The sequence below is a fragment of the Lithobates pipiens genome, unplaced genomic scaffold (genome assembly GCF_037356315.1).
Source record: "Lithobates pipiens isolate NorthernLeopardFrog02 unplaced genomic scaffold, aLitPip1_a1.2 Scaffold_19, whole genome shotgun sequence".
Taxonomy (NCBI): Eukaryota; Metazoa; Chordata; class Amphibia; order Anura; family Ranidae; genus Lithobates; species Lithobates pipiens.
Window position 1 is genome coordinate 448,687,115 of NW_027507764.1, and position 20,019 is coordinate 448,707,133.

Genomic DNA, 20,019 nt, shown 5'->3' on the forward strand with positions numbered 1-20,019 from the left:
GCAAACTCTCCTCTTCACTGAAGCCGCTGCTGAAGAGATCATGTAGTGGCTCATGAAGTGACTTCATAATAGTTAAGTATAAGCATCTTTTCCTTTACAGGGTAGATAGAATAGTCTTAGATTGGGGGTGGGAGCCGGCCATACACGATTCGATCAGCAGGAACTGGCCAAGATTTTAACCACTAGTGGGCAGGCTGAATGTACCAAGTTGATCGATTATCAACTCTGTGTTGATGGGGGAATTGAACCCATGGCTGCAGGAAAGAAATTCACTCTGTGTATGGCCTGCCTTAGTTAGATTTTGACTGAACTTCCATTTTAATGATAAGCACCATTGTCAAAATCTGTATTTCCTTCTTTTCTATTAAAGTACTCTCCAGAATACTTTTATTTGAACTTAGACCCCTTTCACACTGGAGGCGTTTTTCAGGTGCTTTATGGATAAAAATCGTGCCTGTAAAGTGCCTGAAAATGCCTCATCTGCAGTCCCAGTGTGAAAGCCTGAGTGCTTTCACACTGGGGCGCTGTGCTGGTCCTGCAAGTCCTGTTAGCAGCATCTTTGGGGCACTTTAGGAGTGTGTGTATGCACCGGCCCTAAGGAACCCCTGTCCATTTGAATCAATGGGCAGCCCCGTCGCCGAAGCACCTGCAAAGTGCTTCGGCAGTGGCACTTTGCGAGCGCTTTTAACCCTTTATTCAGCTGCTAGCGGGGCTTAAAAGTGCCCCTCTAGTGGCCGAAATGTGCCTCTAAAACGGCGGTCAAACACAGCTAAAACTAGCGGCGCTTTACTGTTAACATGGCCACGCTGTCAGTGTGAAAGGGCTCTAACAGTTCGATATTCAGAACTTTACATATTTACAAACACTAATGCTTGGACCGAGAAGAAAGAAAAGCCCCAAAAGCTTGTCCTGAATGTTACTGCAAATGAGAAAAGTATCACAGACAGTACTCATTTGTTGTGCAATTGCACTAATATGGCTACAATCACTTCAAGGTCCTTTCCTATTAAAACTGTAAATCACAGCCCACTGTTAAAATATTTGCCTTGGGTCTGCCAGGGCTTTAAAGCAACCCTGCTTATTGTTGCAAGTGTCTAACCAGCAGTTTTATTACAGGGCACAGGGGATGAATACTGCCATTTCAAAGTTGAAAAAAACTATGAAAATGGGTCAGTGACTCTGGAATCTGTGAGAAATAAAGGAATATACTTTGGACTGATGCCCAATGGACTTGTAAAACCAGTGATTCAAACAGGAGAGAAGAATATTTTATTGTACCCCAAGGTCATCAAATGTATGTATTGCATAAAATAAATGGCTAAGCAATATAGATGTGTTATTAATTATAATGAAGATCCTGTGTATGGTAAATGTTCATTCCACAGATGATGATATCATTTAAGTTTGTTTTAGGTTTGTTTTTACACACTCAGATGTGTGTGTAAATCTAAGCTTAAGCTGTTGAGCTCTGTAAATAACAGGCTTTTTAAAGCTGAAGTTTAGGTATAGCAATTTCTACATAGTTGAATTGATCGAGCTTGGGCCAATGTAAGTATGTATGTGTTATTCCTGTGGTATCCCCGTGGAAGCTTGAAATCACTGTAGGCACCTGCTTCGAGATTCCACAGCAAACATCTGCCCTGCTGCGGTTGCTTGCTCAGCACAAGCCCATTCATAAAACACTTTGCATTGTCTCACGGAATGCACAGAGTTCAATGATGTGTTGATAGACTAATGTGTCATAAATATCAATATCAAAGAGTTAAGGGCAAGTGAAAACAAGAGTCATTATATGCACAATGACAAAAAAGTCCACCTTGAATGTAGTATCTAGTGAAGAAATGTGCCACAAAAAGACCCCCATCGTGATTCCCCTTTGAGAACATTCACCTTCTAGATAGGACCCCCACTACAAAGGTTATTACTTTGCTGAACTGCACATAGGAGTCTCTTTCTCCTCTATAAAACCTCCACTTATTGATTCAAACACTCTTCAATGGTTCAGGGGATACAGGCTTGAACAATCACCCAAAGAGAAACCAAACTGTCATAGTGCTCACTGTAAAAAATGTTTTATTTATAGACATATATGATTACAAGAGAGCATTGCAGCAAAGGAATAATAATTTATGGTTCCTGCCACTGAAAACACTCAATCAGAGTCCATATTTTTCTGCTCTTGCATTGGTTACTTTTTCAGGAAGGCTTTCCACTAAAGCCTGACACACACTACCAGTCAGCTCCAGTGAGAGCTACTGTACTAACTATGCAAAGTTAGTATAGAAATCTCCTCTGCTGAGCTGTTTTGTTCTGACAGGGGGAACCTATAGCACACTCCGATCTGTATTTCTGTCATTGGCTGAGAGTGCTGATTGGGAGTAAGACGGCTGCTGGTTTTTCAGCAAGCTCGTCCAACAGAAGCTGGCTGATCGGGCCAAATGACGGCCGTTTTTTTACAACCGCCCATTGTCTCCCGACAATCGGCCTGTGTGCACCAGGCTTTAGTAATATTGCTGGCAGGATTTGTTTTCATTTAGCCAATTGGTGAAAAGGCCAGGCTTGCAATTGCAAGGTGAATTTAGGAATACTACAGTACTGTGCAAACATTTTAGACGGGTGTGAAGAAATCTTGTAAAGTAAGAATGCTTTCAAAATATATATTTGTATTGTTTATTTTTATCAAGTTACAAAATGCAAAGTGAGCAAACAGAAGAAAAGTCAAAATCAAATTAATATTTGTTTTGACTACCCTTTGGCTTAAAACCAGAATCAATTCTTATGCCGTGTACACACGATCTGACTTTCCGGCGGACCAGAGCCCATCGGACATTCGATCGTGTGCGGGCTCCAGCAGACTTTTTTTCCCCCAGAGTTCAGCGGACCTAGAAATAAAACATGTTTTAAATCTTTCCACCAAAAGTCTGCTGGACACAGTTCCTGTCGGGAAGTCCGCTTGTCTGTATGCTGGTCCGACGGACCAACTACAACGCAATGGCAACTACAGCACCTACCCGCGAAAAATGTTTCCAGCGCGATCCTATCGCGCTGGTTCTCGGCTACAGGGTACTGTACACCAGGCCCTTAGGTCTGGTATTGATTTTAAGGGTTACCCTCTACGCTGAAAAAATGGCGTAAGGGTCCCCCCAAAATCCATACCAGACCCTTATCCGAGCACGCAGCCTGGCCGGTCAGGAAAGGGGGTGGGGACGAGCAAGCGCCCCCCCCTGAACTGTGCCCTCAACATGGGGGGGTGGGTGCTTTGGGGAAGGGGGGTGCCCTGGGGCCCCCCACCCCAAAGCACCTTGTCCCCATGTTGATGAGGACAAGGGCCTCTTCCCGACAACCCTGGCCATTGGTTGTCGGGTTCTGCGGGTGGGGGGCTTATCGGAATCCGGAAGCCCCCAGATCCCAGCCCCCCACCCTATGTGAATGAGTATGGGGTACATATACCCATTCACCTGGGGAAAAAGTGTCAATAAAAAAACACACTACACTGGTTTTTAAAGTAGTTTGTTAGACAGCTCCAGGGGTCTTCTTCCGACTTCGGGGGTCTTCTTCTGACTTCGTTGTCGCCGTAGCCTTCCTTCTTCTGTTTTTCCGATGTTGACACGACGCTCTCTCCCGCTTTAATGCCGTGGACACACCCTGGGACTGTGGTGTCATAAGGGGCAGGGTCACTGGGTGACATCACCCAGTGATACCACCCCTTATGCCTATATAAGTCACCGTGCACCGTGTCCACGTCATTAAAGCGGGAGAGAGTCTTGCCAACATCGGAAGAACAGAAGAAGAAGGCGAAAACGAAGGAGAAAGCCGGGCTCCTCCGCTAGCAAAAGAGCAGCAAAGGATCATAAGATAGCAGAGGAGCCCAGCTAGAAGAACTGTACAGCACGGAGAAGTCAGAAGAAGACCCCCAAAGTCAGAAGAAGACCCCCGACGTCAGAAGAAGACACCCAGAGCTGTTTAATAAACTACTTTAAAAACCTATGTAGTGTGTATTTTTATTGACACTTTTTCCCCCAGGTGAATGGGTCGGGGTACGATGTACCCCATACTCATTCATGTAGGGTGGGGGGCCGGGATCTGGGGGTCCCCTTATTAAAATTCTGATAAGCCCCCCGCCCGCAGACCCCGACAACCAATGGCCAGGGTTGTTGGGAAGAGGCCCTTGTCCTCATCAACATGGGGACAAGGTGCTTTGGGGTGGGGCGGGCGCAGGGCGCCCCCCTTCCCCAAAGCACCCACCCCCCCATGTTGAGGGCATGTGGCCTGGTATGGTTAAGGAGGGGGGCAATCACTCGTCCCCACCCCCTTTCCTTACCGGCCAGGCTGCGTGCTCAGATAAGGGTCTGGTATGGATTTTGGGGGGACCCCACGCCATTTTTTCAGTGTATGGGGTCACCCTTAAAATCCATACCAGATGACGGGGCTCGGAAGGTGTCAATCTCGCCGCTGAAAGTGGCGAGATTGACTTCCTTCTCTAGTCCCGCCATACCTGGAGTCACGTTCAAAATGAACGGACTTTAGTCCGTATGTGGGCAAGTCCGTTCATTTTGAAAATCCGTCGGACCTCCACCAAAAGTCTGACGGGAAGTCTGTCGGACCTAGTCTGCCGGAAAGTCCGTTTGTGTGTGTGTAAGTCCGCTCATTCGTAAAGTCCGGCGGACCTCCACTGCAAAGTCCGGCGGATTGTCCGTTGGACCAAGTCTGTCGGAAAGTCCAATCGTGTGTACGCAGCATTAGACTTGCACACTTTGTACACTTGCACAAAGTCAGGAATAATGTATGATTAGAGTCAGATGTATGATTAACCAATTATACCAAGCAGGTGCCAATTATCATCAATTTCATATGTAAGTTTAAATATAGTCATTAACTGAAACAGAAACAGCTGTGTAGACGGCTTAAAATTTAGTGAGGAACAGTCAAACTCTGCCACTAATGTAAATTGAGGAATCAGTTTCATGTCACAGGTCATACACCATGGCAAGACTGAGCACACACGTTAGCTATACTGCATCAGCAAGTACAGGCAAAGATTTTAGAGCAGGGCTGTTCAAGCTTTTTTAACCAGTTGCCGACCGCCGCACGCCGATGTACGTCGGTAGAATGGCACGGGCAGGCATAAGGACATACATGTACGTCCCTTGCCTCCCGCGGGTCGGGGGCCCGATCGGGCCCCCGCCCGGTGCCTGCGGCGGTCGGTTTTCGTCCGGGAGCGATCCGGGACGAGCGGGCGGCCATTCATTCATGGCCACCCCCTCGCGATCGCTCCCGACGAATAGAAATCCCCGGTGACATCACTTCCTCTCCTGTAATGTAAACACAGGAGAGGAAGTGATGTATTCTCTCCTCCGTGTCGGTATTTTTCGTTCCGACACGGAGGAGAGCGGATCGGTGAGTTGCACCAACACTCTACACACACAGTAGAACATGCCAGGCACACTCACACCCCCCCTTTACCCCCCGATCACCCCCCCCAATTACCCCTGCCCCCCAGTCACAGTGACACCAATGTCATTTTTTTTTTTTTTTTTTCTTTGCATTGGTGTCATTTGTGACTGTAATAACTGTTAGGGCAGTTAGGGTTAGCCCCCTTTAGTTCTAATGTACCCCCCTAACCCCCCCAATAAAGGTTTAACCCCGTGATCACCCCCCGTCGCCAGTGTCACTAAGGCTGGGTTCACATTGCAGCGGTTTATGAGAACGAATGTGATTCGCACCGCACTGCAGTGCAAATCACATCCGATCTCTGTGCGATTCGAGTTCAGCCATTCGCCGCACCCGCCGCACCCGCCACACCCGCCGCACCCGCCGCAAATTCGCACGGGACCCTTTTTTTGGCCCGCAGCAGAATCGGATCGCATGGGTGTTCACACCATGCGATCCGAGTTTGCAGATCGCACTGCGATATGCGAACTGATCTGGGGGTGTCAGTAACATTTCACTGACACTCCCAGCAGTTCGCATAGGGCAGTGTGAACTGCCGCCGGGAGGCATGCGATGCGGGAACCCGCCGCGGATTCGCGGCGTTTCCGCATCGCTCCAGTGTGAACCCAGCCTAATAAGTGATCATTTTTCTGATCGCCGTATTAGTGTCACAGGTGACGCTAGTTAGGCAGGTAGGTATTTAGGTTCGCCGCAGCTTTTTATAGCGCCAGGGACCCCCATATACTACCGCATAAAGCCCCCTGATTGCCCCCTAGTTAACCCTTTCACCAGTGATCACCATATAACTGTTACAGGTGACGCTGGTTGGTTAGTTATTTTTTTATAGTTTCAGGGCACCCGCCATTTATTACCTAATAAAGGTTTAACCCCCTGATCACCCGGCGGGTGTCATTTGTGACTAATAACTGTTAGGGCAGTTAGGGTTAGCCCCCTTTAGTTCTAAGGTACCCCCCTAACCCCCCCAATAAAGGTTTAACCCCGTGATCACCCCCCGTCGCCAGTGTCACTAAGGCTGGGTTCACATTGCAGCGGTTTATGAGAACGGAAGTGATTCGCACCGCACTGCAGTGCAAATCACATCCGATCTCTGTGCGATTCGAGTTCAGCCATTCGCCGCACCCGCCGCACCCGCCGCAAATTCGCACGGGACCCTTTTTTTGGCCCGCAGCAGAATCGGATCGCATGGGTGTTCACACCATGCGATCCGAGTTTGCAGATCGCACTGCGATATGCGAACTGATCTGGGGGTGTCAGTAACATTTCACTGACACTCCCAGCAGTCCGCATAGGGCAGTGTGAACTGCCGCCGGGAGGCATGCGATGCGGGAACCCGCCGTGCATTCGTGGCGTTCCCGCATCGCTCCAGTGTGAACCCAGCCTAATAAGCGATCGTTTTTCTGATCGCTGTATTAGTGTTACAGGTGACGCTAGTTAGGCAGGTAGGTATTTAGGTTCGCTGCAGCTTTTTATAGCGCCAGGGACCCCCATATACTACCGCATAAAGCCCCCTAATTGCCCCCTAGTTAACCCTTTCACCAGTGATCACCATATAACTGTTACAGGTGACGCTGGTTGGTTAGTTATTTTTTTTTTTTTTTTTTTTTCATATCTCATAAACCATATTTTATTCACAATATAATATCTACCATTTTAAGAAGAAAGTAAGGTAGTTTTGAAATTCATGGCCTCAACACATCTCAAATTGGGACAGGGCAATAAAAAAAAGAACAAACAAAAAAAAATGGAACGGCAAGTGGTACTAACGAGGGAGAGCTTGAAGAACCTTTTGCAACGAATTAGGTTAAAAAAAATTGTCAAACTATTTCAGAATAATGTTTAACGTAAAATTACAAAGACTATCTGTGCGCAAGGGACAAGGCCGAAACGCAATATTGGATGCCTGTTCTCTTTTGGCTGTCGGGTGGCATTGCATTTAGTGGTGATGGACATCACCACTAAATGGGCTCAGGAATAATTCCAGAAATCAGTCTGAACACAGTTCGCCCTGCCATCCAAGAATGCAAGGTAAGGCTCCATCATGCAAAGAAGCCATGTCTGAATATGATCCAGAAACTCCACTGTCTTCCCTGGATCAAAGCTCATATAAAATGGTCTGTGGGAAACTGTTCTGTGGTCAGATGAAAATTTTTTTATTTTTTTTGGCAACCAAGGAAGCCGTATCCTCCAGACTAAAGAGGAGAGGGACCTTTCCGGCTTATTGGTGCTCAGTTCAAAAGCCTTCATCTCTGATGGTATAGGGGTACATTACATTAGTGCATATAGAATGGGCAGCTTGCACATCTGGAAAGGCACCACCAATGCTGAAAGATATGTATCCAGGGTTTAGCGCAGCATATGCTCAGGCAAGCATGGGGACAACATGCCTCTCCCAAAATTCCAGTAACTGGTCTCAGTTCCCAGAGGTTTATAGAGTGTTGCTAAAAGATAAGGGAATGCTACACCATGGTATACATGACCCTCTCCCAACTTTTTTTTCAATTGTGTTTGCCATCTTTTTGTTGCTTTATCCCAAAATTTTTGACGTGCTGCTGCCATCAATTCAAAATTACCTTTATTTTTTTTTTCCCTTCCAAAATATTTTATTTTATAGTAAAGGCACTTACATACGTATAACAGTACATAAACTAACTGCAGCAGGGAGGGCCTGCTGTCACAATGTAAGTAATGAAAACAGGAGACATTAGTGAAAGACAGACAATATCAAAAGGGTACAGTCGGCATGCCCTTCCTCATCGAGGGGCTACATGAAAAAGAGGTAAACGGAGGGTGACCCCCCCGGGAGAGCCCACCAAATAGAACTATTAGGGGTAGCTCCCAGGAGCCCCCATCCCGACACCCCTAATAGGGAACTTGCTGTGCCAGGATGGGGGAGTATCCTCCCAGGCCCCTCCCTCTCAGAGGGATAAAGCAGTTGGAGGACCGTCTGCAGTGGGTACCGCAACATTAAATTGGACTGTATGGTGAACCTGTCAATTACAGCTCTGTTGAGCAAACCAAAAACTTAGAACGACTAGAAGGACAGAGAAAAGAAAAGAGGAGGAGAAGAGGAGAACAGAGGGGTAAGGGGAGGTAAGCTATGTCCTGAAAGGGTGGAAGGTTATAGCGGGGGAATGTTTCGCATTCAATGTAAGAGAGGGCGCTTTAGGGGTGAGGTCTGGTCACTAGGGGAGAGCCTGGGGGTACCCCAGGCAGCAGAGAGATTCCCATGTAACGGGCCCAAGGGTCCCACACCTTTCGGAATTTAGGTGTGGTGTCTGACAGAATACCTGACAGTTTTTCTTGGGACATTATCCACGATATCTTCCTCTTAACTGCGAGGAAGGAGGGTTTGGGTTGCTTCCATGCGGAGGCAATCGCAATTTTGGCTCCTAATAGGATAAAATAAGTTAGTTTCTGAATGTTACCAGACATCAAAGGAACCGGGGTATTGAGTAACGCAACCTCTGGAGTTCTCGGAACCCGGCAGCCTGTGACTAAGTAAATCAAGTTGAAGATTTTAGTCCAGAACGAACGAAGTCTAGGGCATTCCCACCAGATGTGGATCATGGAGCCACGAAGTTGGCACCCCCTGAAACATAAGGGGTTAGCCGTGGGATATATTTTGGCTAGCCTGACTGGAGTGAGGTACCACCTGGTTATCAATTTGATGCTAGCCTCCATTAGTGAGGTGTTCTGGATCCCACGAAAGGATCTGGCTAGGGCCAGCTGCCAGGTTTCGAGACTGCCAGTGGTCTGGAGATCAGATTCCCAAGCCGTCATATAGGGGGATTTGCCCGTTGGGGAAGTGAGAGCCGCATAGATCACTGAAATACCACCCCTCTGCTCCCCGATCCTACCACACCAGGCTTCATATTCAGTAAAGGGAGGAGGAAGGGGTTTGTTTTTCCAAAGTGAGTTCAAGAAGTGAGATATTTGTTGGAAGCGGAACCTCTCTGTGTCTGGTAGCTCTAAGTGTTCGATACAATAAGCTAGGGAAATCGGACCCCTGGAATTGAAAAAGTGACCTATCCGGTATAGTCCCTTGTCCAACCACCATCTGAAGGCCTCAATGTTCAGACCAGGGGGGAAGTCATGATTACGGAACATGTGAGCAAGGGGTCTTAAAGTGGAGACTAGGGAAGGCTCTTTGCGAAGACCGTCCCATAGGGCGCAGGAGTGAGATAGGGATGGGGACATGATGGGCGGCCTGGCTTTGGGCGGGCACCATAATAGAAAATCTAGTGTAAAGGAGGGTACCGAACAGCGTTCTATGGACTGCCAATCCGGTTTCTCATATTTGGAGTAGATCGAGGAGAGTTGGGCTAGGCGAGCTGCAAGGTAGTATTTGTGGAGGTTAGGCAGACCCAACCCCCCCCTGCGTCTGTGCAGGAAGAGCGTGTTTTGCGGTAGACGGTATCCCTTATTACCCCAGATATATTTCAGTATTTTGCTTTGTAGAGAGCAAAGGTGGTCCTTCCGAACTGGTATTGGCAGGGCTCGGAAATAGTAGAGGATTTTGGGGAGAAGGGTCATTTTTATGGAGTTAATCCGGCCAAGCCAGGATAGTTCGTGTTTAGACCATGAGGAGAGATCAGTTTCCAGCTGTCTGTATAATTTGGGGTAATTGTGGGCATACAACATCTCTATTTTAGGTGTAAGGGAGATACCCAAGTATTGGATGGCAGTGTCACTCCATTGGAACGGAAAGGATTGTTTGAGTGAGAGGACTTGGTGGGTGGGGAGAGAAATATTCAACGCCACAGACTTGGAGTAATTAACCCTCAAGCCTGAGACCTTGGCAAAGTCGTCCAATACCCGGGATAAGTTGGGCAGGGTTGTGAGGGGGGAAGTGAGGAACAACAGTATGTCGTCCGCGAAGAGTCCACATTTGTGCGTTTGACTACCGCATTGGACACCTCCGATGTCCATATTGTGGCGGACTGCGATCGCCAGTGTTTCAATGGCTATTGCAAATATGAGGGGGGACAGGGGGCACCCCTGTCTGGTCCCCCTGGTGATGGGAATTGGCTCAGAGAGGTATCCCTGCATTCGAATTTGGGCCCTCGGCTGGGAGTATAAGGCCCGTAATAAGCCCAGGAAGCGAGCCCCAAATCCCCACCTGTCAAAGAGCTGGAAGATGTAATGCCATGAGACCGAGTCGAAAGCCTTCTGAATATCTAAGGAAAGGAGGAAGCCAGATTGTCCGGGTCCCCCTTCCCAATTAGACTGCAAAATGGAGATAATATCAATCGCCCTCCGAATTTGATCAGGTCCCTGTCTGCCGGGGATAAAACCAACTTGGTCCTTGTGGACGTAGCGTCCGATAAAGGAGGCTAACCTATTGGCCATAACTTTCGTGAGAATTTTGAGATCATTAATAATAAGGGAAATCGGTCTGTAGTTGCTGACATCTTCCAAGTTCTTGCCAGGTTTGGGGATGACCGTGATATACGCCGTGTTAAGGTGGGGATCCAGGGGGTCTCCCTTAGCTTTATGATTACCGAGATTGGCCAGGTGAGGGGCTAGCGTGTTGGCAAAGGCTTTATAGTAAGGGATCGAAAGACCGTCGGGTCCAGGGGCGGAGCTTTTTTTAAGAGCCTTTATGACTTCCAGTATCTCCTCTGCCTGGAAGGGGGCTTCCATAACTTGTTTGTGAACGTCCGATAAGGCCGGGATGGGAAGTCCCTCCAAAAACTTTGGAAGGAGGTTATCTTTGGGAGGTGGGGAGCTACTGTAGAGAGAGGTGTAAAAGTTCTGAAAGGCATTCAGAACTGTGACCGGATTAGACGTGGGCGGGAGTCCTGCGCTTCTGATCCGAGGGAGGGTGCTCAGCTTGGTTCTAGGGGAGAGTCTATTAGCCAGGAGTGTGCCTATTTTGTCCGCCTGTGAGTAAAATTTGTGGCCAGACCACCTAACCGATTTTTCAGCTTTCGTGGTGAGGGCGAGATTGAGTTCTAAGCGAGTCTTGTCTAGTATGGAGGTGGGGGTGCGGAGGGGGTCCTTTTTGTGAAGAGCCCTGAGTTTAGAGTATTCCTCTTCTAGCTTCAGGATGGTTGATTGCCTTTCCCGTTTTATTTGAGAACCTAATTGCATGAATTTTCCCCTAATATATGCTTTGTGCGCCGCCCACAGGGTTTCGGGGGAGACATCAGGAGTCGCATTAATAGAGAAATATTCCTGCAATGCTTTGTCGAGATCCATAACTCGTGATGGCTCCGAAAGGAGGGATTCATTTAACCTCCAATGCCTAGGGTGTCTCCCACTCGAACCCCCCAGGGCCGTCACAATAACCAGTGAGTGATCCGAGATCACTGTGTCAGTGATGGAGGCTTTGAGCATCCTGGGAAGGAGCGAGGAGGGGACAAGTATGTGGTCTATGCGTGCATATGATTGGTGAGGCGCTGAGAAGTGAGTGTAGTCTCTCTTTGTGGGGTTTAATTCCCGCCAGACATCGGATAACCCATGAGCGTGCAGCAATTTGGCGATCCGTAAGCTTGCCTTCGTGGGCCTGGTTAAGCGGGAACGTGAGGGGGAGGATTTATCAAGTCCTTGATCAAAGGCGACGTTAGAGTCCCCTCCGACAATAACCGTTCCCTCTAAAAGAGGTGCTAAGGTGCGCAGCAGGAATTCGAAGAATTTGGCCTGACCCGTGTTCGGGGCGTAGTAGGAGACCAAGGAGTAAAGTTGGTCCCCCACAGTGCCCTTTACAAGTAAATACCTGCCCTCCGGATCCGCTTTTTCAAAACTTTTATTGAATTTGCATGTTTTGGCAATCAAAATGGCTACCCCCCTGGTCTTGGATTCCACGTTGGCTAAGAAGAACTGAGGGAAGTGGGCATGTAGGAGCTTGGGACTATACCGGATAGGAAGGTGGGTTTCCTGAAGTAGAATTATATCTAGTTTCAGGGATTTGTAGTAATCAAGGGCTTTTCTCCGTTTGATGGGGGAATTAAGACCCTGAATGTTATGGGAGGCTATCTTAAGCCTAGCAGCCTGTGGATCAGCCATGGAGCAGAGGGGGAGCCCAGCATCTGAAAGCGACCTCACTTACCCAATCCATAGCGGGGTTCTCGGTAAGGGCATTGGGATCGGTGGCCCGAGGTTGTCTCCCAGGATACCATGTCGACTGGGTTGGCTCAGCCCAACCTGAGGAGAAAAAAAATAGTGTCATGCAAACATTCAACGGGGGTAGCTTACCATCAAGGGGGGAGAGAGGGGGAGAAAGGGCAAGGAAAGAAAGGGTTCCTGAGAAGAGAAAGAGGAGATCAGGGCAGGAGACACCCCCCGAAATCCCAAGAAAAAACAATGAAGACAACCGACCCATAAGGTCAGAAGTCCCGACCCTCAGACGCCTGGGATAGGCCGAGGGAGGGAGAGTTACACATGTGGTCCCTCGCGGAACTGGGGACCCCTAGTCGGGTAACTACCCGAGCTGTGAAATCAACTTTAAATAGCAATAACATATAAGCAGCAATATACAAAAAAAGGAATTTTTCTTGAGGCACGGCTAAACATAATGTCTAGAAGACACTGGGGCTAAACAATGGATGCTGTTCTTTAGGCATAAGGTAGGATGGTATATCCAGGGGGGGTGCTGAGGAGTGCAGCCCCCTGGGAAATCCTCAAAGCAACCTTAGGGCCCATTTCGAGGGGATGTAAAAAAATATGAGGGGTTACGGGCAGTCCAGTAGATGGACGAAGTACTGCATAGCGTCCCGGAATATTGGAGGCAATGGGGAGAAGGGTAGCACAAGGGTAGCACAAGTCCTAGGCAAGGGGAGGGCAAAAAGGGTTGGAGGGCCAAACTTTCAATGTTTGGGGAGCAGTCCTCCGACCCTCTCCAGGACCTCGGACGGTCAGTCACAGAATGGAGAGTCTGAAAATGGGACTGGAAGTTGCTCAGGTGGGTGCATTATCCTTGACCTTCTTGGCTCTTCCGGAGGTCCACAACGGGGATTGTGGGCTGTTAGGAGTGGGTCGTTTGTTGGATCCTTGGCTAGGGTTAGAAGTGTCCATGTCAGCTTCTTGAGAAATGATTTTCAGCCTGGTGAGGAGCTTTTCCCCCTCGGGGAAAGTGGAGAAGGCAAAAGACTTCCCTTTGTCCGTGAACCTGACCGCAAATGGGAATGCCCATTTGTATTTTATGTCTTTTTGTGACATTGCAAGCAAGAGGGGTTTTAGAGCTCTCCGTCTCTGTATAGTGGAGGGGGAGAGGTCCGCAAAGATCTGAACCTGGTGACCCTGGTAATTGACGTGTTGCAGGGATCTGGCTCTCTTCATAACTTCTTCTTTCACCGAGAAGTGATGTGGCTTGGCCAGAACATCTCGCGGGGTGCCATCCTTCCTAGGGGGGCCGAGGGTTCTATGGACCCGGTCAAGTTCAAGCTTAGTAGCTGGGATGTCAGGGATTAGCTGTTGAATGAGGTCTTGCACCGCCCTGGACACATCAGTTATTGATTCTGGAAGCCCGCAAATTCTGACGTTATATCTGCGTGACCTATTTTCGAGGTCATCTATACGGGCCATGGCTATGTCCAATTGCTCCTGTACTGAGTAAATGTGCCTGGAGTTTTGGATGGATCTGGCTATGGTATCCTCCATTTTATGTTCGATCGTTTCGATCCGGGAGCCTAGGTTAATAAAATCAGCTTTCAATTCCCCCGTGATTTGCAAGGCAGTTTGGGAGAGGCCCCTCTCTAATAGTTCAGAGAATTTGCCAAACAGGGCATCCATGTGGGAGACTGGGTCTGCATGAGCAGCCTCGTGGGGGGCCATGGCGGCCTGGGTAACCCTGTAGGTCCCCGCTGGGGAGGGGGAGAACTCCTGGATGGTGCGTTCCAGCAGAGAGACCGTGGAGGCCGGGGACGGTGTGGCTTCCTTGGGGAGACCCCTGGGGTTGCCTGGGGTGGCGTGGAGAGGAGGAAAGTCTGTATCTGACCTGAAATCCACTGTGCCTGCGGATCTGTGATCCTGAGACAGGAGCTGTGCTGCGGTGGCCATCTTGGATTTCTCCCTCACGTCCAATGAAGCGAACAGCGGGCCCAGATTGCGTTTAGCCAGTCCACCGGTCATTCAGAAATGTGCCCCAACACTTCGGGAGTCCGCCCCTATAGCTCGGGAAGCGGAAGGGTAGCCGTGTCGTGCGGTAGGGGTTCCGTCGTTCCGCGAGGTAGCGGAGCTTTAGATGATCGCGGCCATCTTGGAAGCCTCGCGCATGCGCACTCGGTTAGTTATTTTTTTATAGTTTCAGGGCACCCGCCATTTATTACCTAGTCTCACTAGTGTACCCCTAAATTTAGGGGTGTCTACTTTCCAAAATGGGGTCATTTGGGGGGGGTTTGTGCCATCTTGGCATTTTATGGCCTTCAAAACTGTAACGCCCTTAGAAAGCCTGAAGGCGGTGCTTGGTTTTCGGGGCCCCGTACGCGGCTAGGCTCCCAAAAAGTCCCACATATGTGGTATCCCCGTACTCAGGAGAAGCAGCAGAATTTATTTTGGGGTGTCATTTCACATATGCCCATGGCATGCGTGAGCAATATATCATTTAGTGACAACTTTGTGAAAAAAAAAAAAAAAAAAAAAAAAAAAAAAGTTTGTAATTTTCCCGCAACTTGTGGCAAAATATAAAATATTCCATGGACTCAACATGCCTCTCAGCAAATAGCTTGGGGTGTCTACTTTCTAAAATGGGGTCATTTGTGGGGGTTTTGTGCCATCTTGGCATTTTATGGCCTTCAAAACTGTAATAGGTAGTGAGAAGTGAACTCAAAAATTTACGCCCTTAGAAAGCCTGAAGGCGGTGCTTGGTTTTCGGGGCCCCGTACGCGGCTAGGCTCCCAAAAAGTCCCACATATGTGGTATCCCCGTACTCAGGAGAAGCAGCAGAATTTATTTTGGGGTGTCATTTCACATACGCCCATAGCATGTGTGAGCAATATATCATTTAGTGACAACTTTGTGTAAAAAAAAAAAAAAAAATTTTTTTTTTTGTCATTATTCAATCGCTTGAGGCAAAAAAATAAAATATTCAATGGGCTCAACATGCCTCTTATCAATTTCCTTAGGGGGTCTACTTTCCAAAATGGGGTCATTTGGGGGGGTTTTGTACTGCCCTGCCATTTTAGCACCTCAAGAAATGAGATAGGCAGTCGTAAACTAAAAGCTGCGTAAATTCCAGAAAACGTACCTTAGTTTGTAGATGTGACAACTTTTGCGCAAACCAATAAATGTACAATTATTGACTTTTTTTTTACCAAAGACATGTGGCTGAATACATTTTGGCCTAAATGTATGACTAAAATTGAGTTTATTGGATTTTTCTAATAACAAAAAGTAGAAAATATCATTTTTTTTCAAAATTTGCGGTCTTTTTACGTTTATATCGCAAAAAATAAAAATCGCAGAGGCAATCAAATACCATCAAAAGAAAGCTCTATTTGTGGGAAGAAAAGGACGCAAATTTTGTTTGGGTACAACATTGCATGACCGCGCAATTACCAGTTAAAGCAGCGCAGTGCCAAAGTGTAAAAAGACCTCTGGTCATTTACCAGCAAAATGGTCCGGTCTGAAAGTGGTTAAAGAAACGGGCAACTTTAGGTAACGTAGACACGTAGTGATTAGCCAAGGAAACTTAAAGTGGATGTAAATCCTCACATATACCCAGCAAAGTGAACAGTCTCAGATGATAAACAGAGATGAAACAAATCTCCATACATATGTTTTACAAGTATAGCTGCTGTCTTCAGCTTTGTACATTCTTCCTGTTTTTTTCTTCCTGCTCAGCACTGGGTGTGGATTCTTGGCATACACTGAGTGACAATTGATTGGAGGAAAGGCACCCCCCCCCCCCCCCTCCACATAGGCAAAGGAAGGAAGGAATGTGGAGAGCTGTGCTCTGAATAGATCAGCTTTCTGTTAATCTATTTATAGCAACCTCCCGACACAAATTTCAGGCTGGTTTTATCTCAGTGGTTGGAGAACTTGTCAGAAGTTATCATGCTGATAACAGAAGAACGGAGCAGCAGGATACGGGACTTAGTGCTTTAGAGAAAGATAAGAAATCACTACAGATATATGTGCTTAGGTTTAATTTCATGAATCAGGATTACATCCACTTTAATGCAGCAGATGAAACACATATCATGCTTATTTCCCTTCAACATCAGAGAATGTCCAGCAGTGCAATCAGCATAGAACTGGTAGAAACCAGTGGGACCCAGGTACACCCATCTACTGTCCAGAGAAGTATGTCCAGAAGTGGTTTCCACTGAAAAATTGCAGCCAAATTACCATACCTCCAACGTGGAAAAAAGGCTAAGTGACTCAAATATTTACGAAAACGTAGGAACTGGGGTGCAGAAAAATGGCAGCTGGTGCTCTGATCTGATGAGTCAAAATTTTAAATATTTGATTATAGCAGGAGGCAGTTTATTTGTGAAGGGCTGGAGGATGGTACCATAATAATTGTCTGCAGGCAACAGTGATGCACATTGGAGATTCCTTGCAAGTCTGGGGCTACATTTCTGCAGATAGAGTGGAAGATTTGGTCAGGATCCATTTGTTTCTGAAGTTTCTTGTTCTGAAAGCATTCTTAACCACTTGCTTACTGGGCACTTAAACCCCCCTCATGCCCAGACCAATTTTCAGCTTTCAGCGCTGATGCACTTTTAATGACAATTGCGCGGGCATACAACACTGTACCCAAATTAAATTTTTATCATTTTTTTTCCCACAAATAGAGCTTTCTTTTGGTGGTATTTAATTACAGCTGGGAGTTTTATTTTTTGCTAAACAAACAAAAAAAGATGCAAAAAAAAAATAAAAAATCATGTTTAATAGTTTGTTATAAAATTTTGCAAACAGGTCATTTTTCTCCTTCATTGAAGTGCGCTGATGAGGCGGCACTGATAGGCTGCACTGATGGGCACTGATAGGCTGCATTGGTGGGCACTGATAGGCTGCACTGGTGGGCACTGATAGGCTGCACTGGTGGGCACTGATAGGCATAGTTAAGGCGGCACTAATAGGCACAGATAAGGCGTCACCGATGGGCACAGATAAGGCGGCACTGATGGGCAAAGATGGGCACAGATAAGATGGCACGGATGGGTGGCACGGATGGGTGGCACTAAGGGGCACTGATAGGTACCACTGATAGATGGGACTGATGGGCACTGATAGGTGGCACTGATAGGTGGCTCTGATAGGTGGCACTGCTGGGCACTGATGGGCACTGATGGGCACTGGTAGATGACACTGATGGACACGGATATGTGGCACTGGGGTGCAGCACCTTTGTTGAGGCAGATTGCGGGCACTGCTGGGTGGCACTGTGGGCACTGCTGGGTGGCACTATGGGCACTGCTGGGTGGCACTGACGGGGGGCACTTATATTTTATTGAGGTGGCACTGGCAGGGGGCAGGTGGGCACTGGCAGGGCTGGCCGTGATCGGGACTGATGTCCCGATCATGGCCGCCGGTAAACGGCTCTTTTTTTTTCTCCTCGCGCTGTCAGCGCGAGGAGGAATATTAGCCGATTACCGGCTCTGTTGTATCACATGATCAGCTGTCATTGGCTGACAGCTGATCACGTGATAAGGGGTCGGGATCGACCCCTTGCTCGGATCGGTGATCAGGCGAGTCTCATAGACTCGCCGATCACAGAGCGTGCCGCGCGCGCCCCTCAGGGGGCGTGCAGGCCGCTCGTGCACGGGACCACGTCAATAGACGTAGTCCCGGCAAAGGAGGTCCGTGCTGTAGCCGTCATTTGGCTATAGTGCGGGTCTCAAGTGGTTAAAGTGGTTGTAAAGCCACTGTATCATAAACATACAATCCCCTCTGTTAGCTAACATTATGTCTCCCAATGTCTGTGCTTTATTAAAAAAATGCATATTTCTACCATATTTCAGAGTGCCTCCCAGTGCTCATGTGACTGTCTCCTCTCCCGGGCTGACAACTACAGCAGGAGGGGCCGAGAACTCGCTTGCTATAACAGTTATAAAAGATGTCAAAATGTTAAACCCTAAATTGATAATTTCTCTAATTTGCATGTCTACTATAGATAATAAATATTGGCAATAACTTCATTTCTGCTAAGAACAACTTATCATGACTGTGTCACTAAGGCTGTCAATAAAAGCAGGCATTTGAGGGGCATTACAAAACACCCCTCAAACGCCTATGTGCAAGATACACTAGAAATCAAACAGTGCTGTTCACATTATAAAACCATGAAGCGTTAGCGTCGCGTCACTTCAACATTGAAGCCTCATAAGTCAGGAGGCATCTGAAGCCTTTCAACGCCTCCCATTCAAGTCAATGGTAACGCTTCACAAAGTAGTAGTTGTGATGCGGTTGCACATGCACAGTTAGTGTGCCATTACCAGCGGCTCCTGCGCACATGCGCGGGAGTGACGTCATCACGGCTCCGGCCAATCACAGCTCCTGAGCCCACGATACCCGAAAGTAACTCCGGGAATGATGTCGCCTGCCAGAGCGGGGCCAAGTCTATGGTAATGCTCGGCAATTGCTCTGGCAGGCAGTTGTGTGGTTGCGGGGCATTAAGATTAGTTCATTTACTGTAATAGAATAGGCATTTGTGGAGTGGTTTTAACGTACCTTAACACTCATCAAACATTTCAAAACTGCCCATAGGGCGTTTAGGGAGCATTTTTAAGGCTTGTAAAACGCCAGTCTAAAGCCCATACTAAAGCTCATTAACATCAGTCTAACACCCATACTAATGCTATAGGAGCATTTGTTAAGTGTTAGAAATTTAGTCAAATGTGAACAAGCCCTAACTCAATTAGGAAGATGAAGACACACCATTCTGGTGAGTAGAATTTTTACTGTCTTGAAGAGTTCTTGGCACCACTCCTATCTAACACTTCTGTGCCCTGTGTTGCCTGCTGGACGCTGTGAAGGGAACCTGGTATCTGACACACCCAGAATTGTCAGATAGCAGCAGTGCCAAAAACTTTTCAAGACAGACGTGATTCCGCTCACTAGAATGGTGATCATGCATCTTCTTTTGCAGGATGCTGCCAGTATTTTACTATATCCTTGATTTAGAAACAGGGTTGTCTCAAACATAATGCTTAGTAAAGCTTCCTCTGCCAAGGTACAAGTCATAAAGAAGTCTGTGACTGCTCTGTGAATACTTGTGCTCATGAACCAGATTCTTCTGACAATGGATTGTGAGTTGTTAATAAGGCTGGCCATAAGAAATCTCTAGAAAAATGGTGAGTGAAGAGATCTCTGCCTATCCTCATATGACTCAAAGGAAATGTTGAAATTCTTTTTCTGTTTACTGTGACATGCATGTGGCACAGCTGCTTCACCCTTCTGGTAGAAAACGAAAGGATCAGGACCTAATCTAAAGGTAGCCATACATGTAGTCATTTTTGAGTGATTGTGATTATCATCAATTAAAATATTGAACTATACATAAAACATTTGCATTTGACTGAAACTATTGATTAATAAAATTAACCAATCACTCCTATTGCACATTCTTGCACTAAAGAATAATTGAATTAGTTAACTCTACATCTACGGTAAATATCAGGA

The 20,019-nt window shown here is 47.3% G+C and overlaps 1 protein-coding gene across 2 annotated transcripts in view; it reads left to right on the plus strand.

Moving 5' to 3' along the window:
- The window catches only part of RP1 (RP1 axonemal microtubule associated), a 612,495-nt gene that overhangs the window by 175,369 nt on the left and 417,107 nt on the right, over window positions 1-20,019 (plus strand). For both annotated transcript variants that reach the window (XM_077492703.1, XM_077492704.1), the window contains exon 16: window positions 1,117-1,294. In XM_077492703.1, the coding sequence (XP_077348829.1) occupies window positions 1,117-1,294 (178 nt within the window). The remainder of the gene's footprint in view (window positions 1-1,116; window positions 1,295-20,019) is intronic.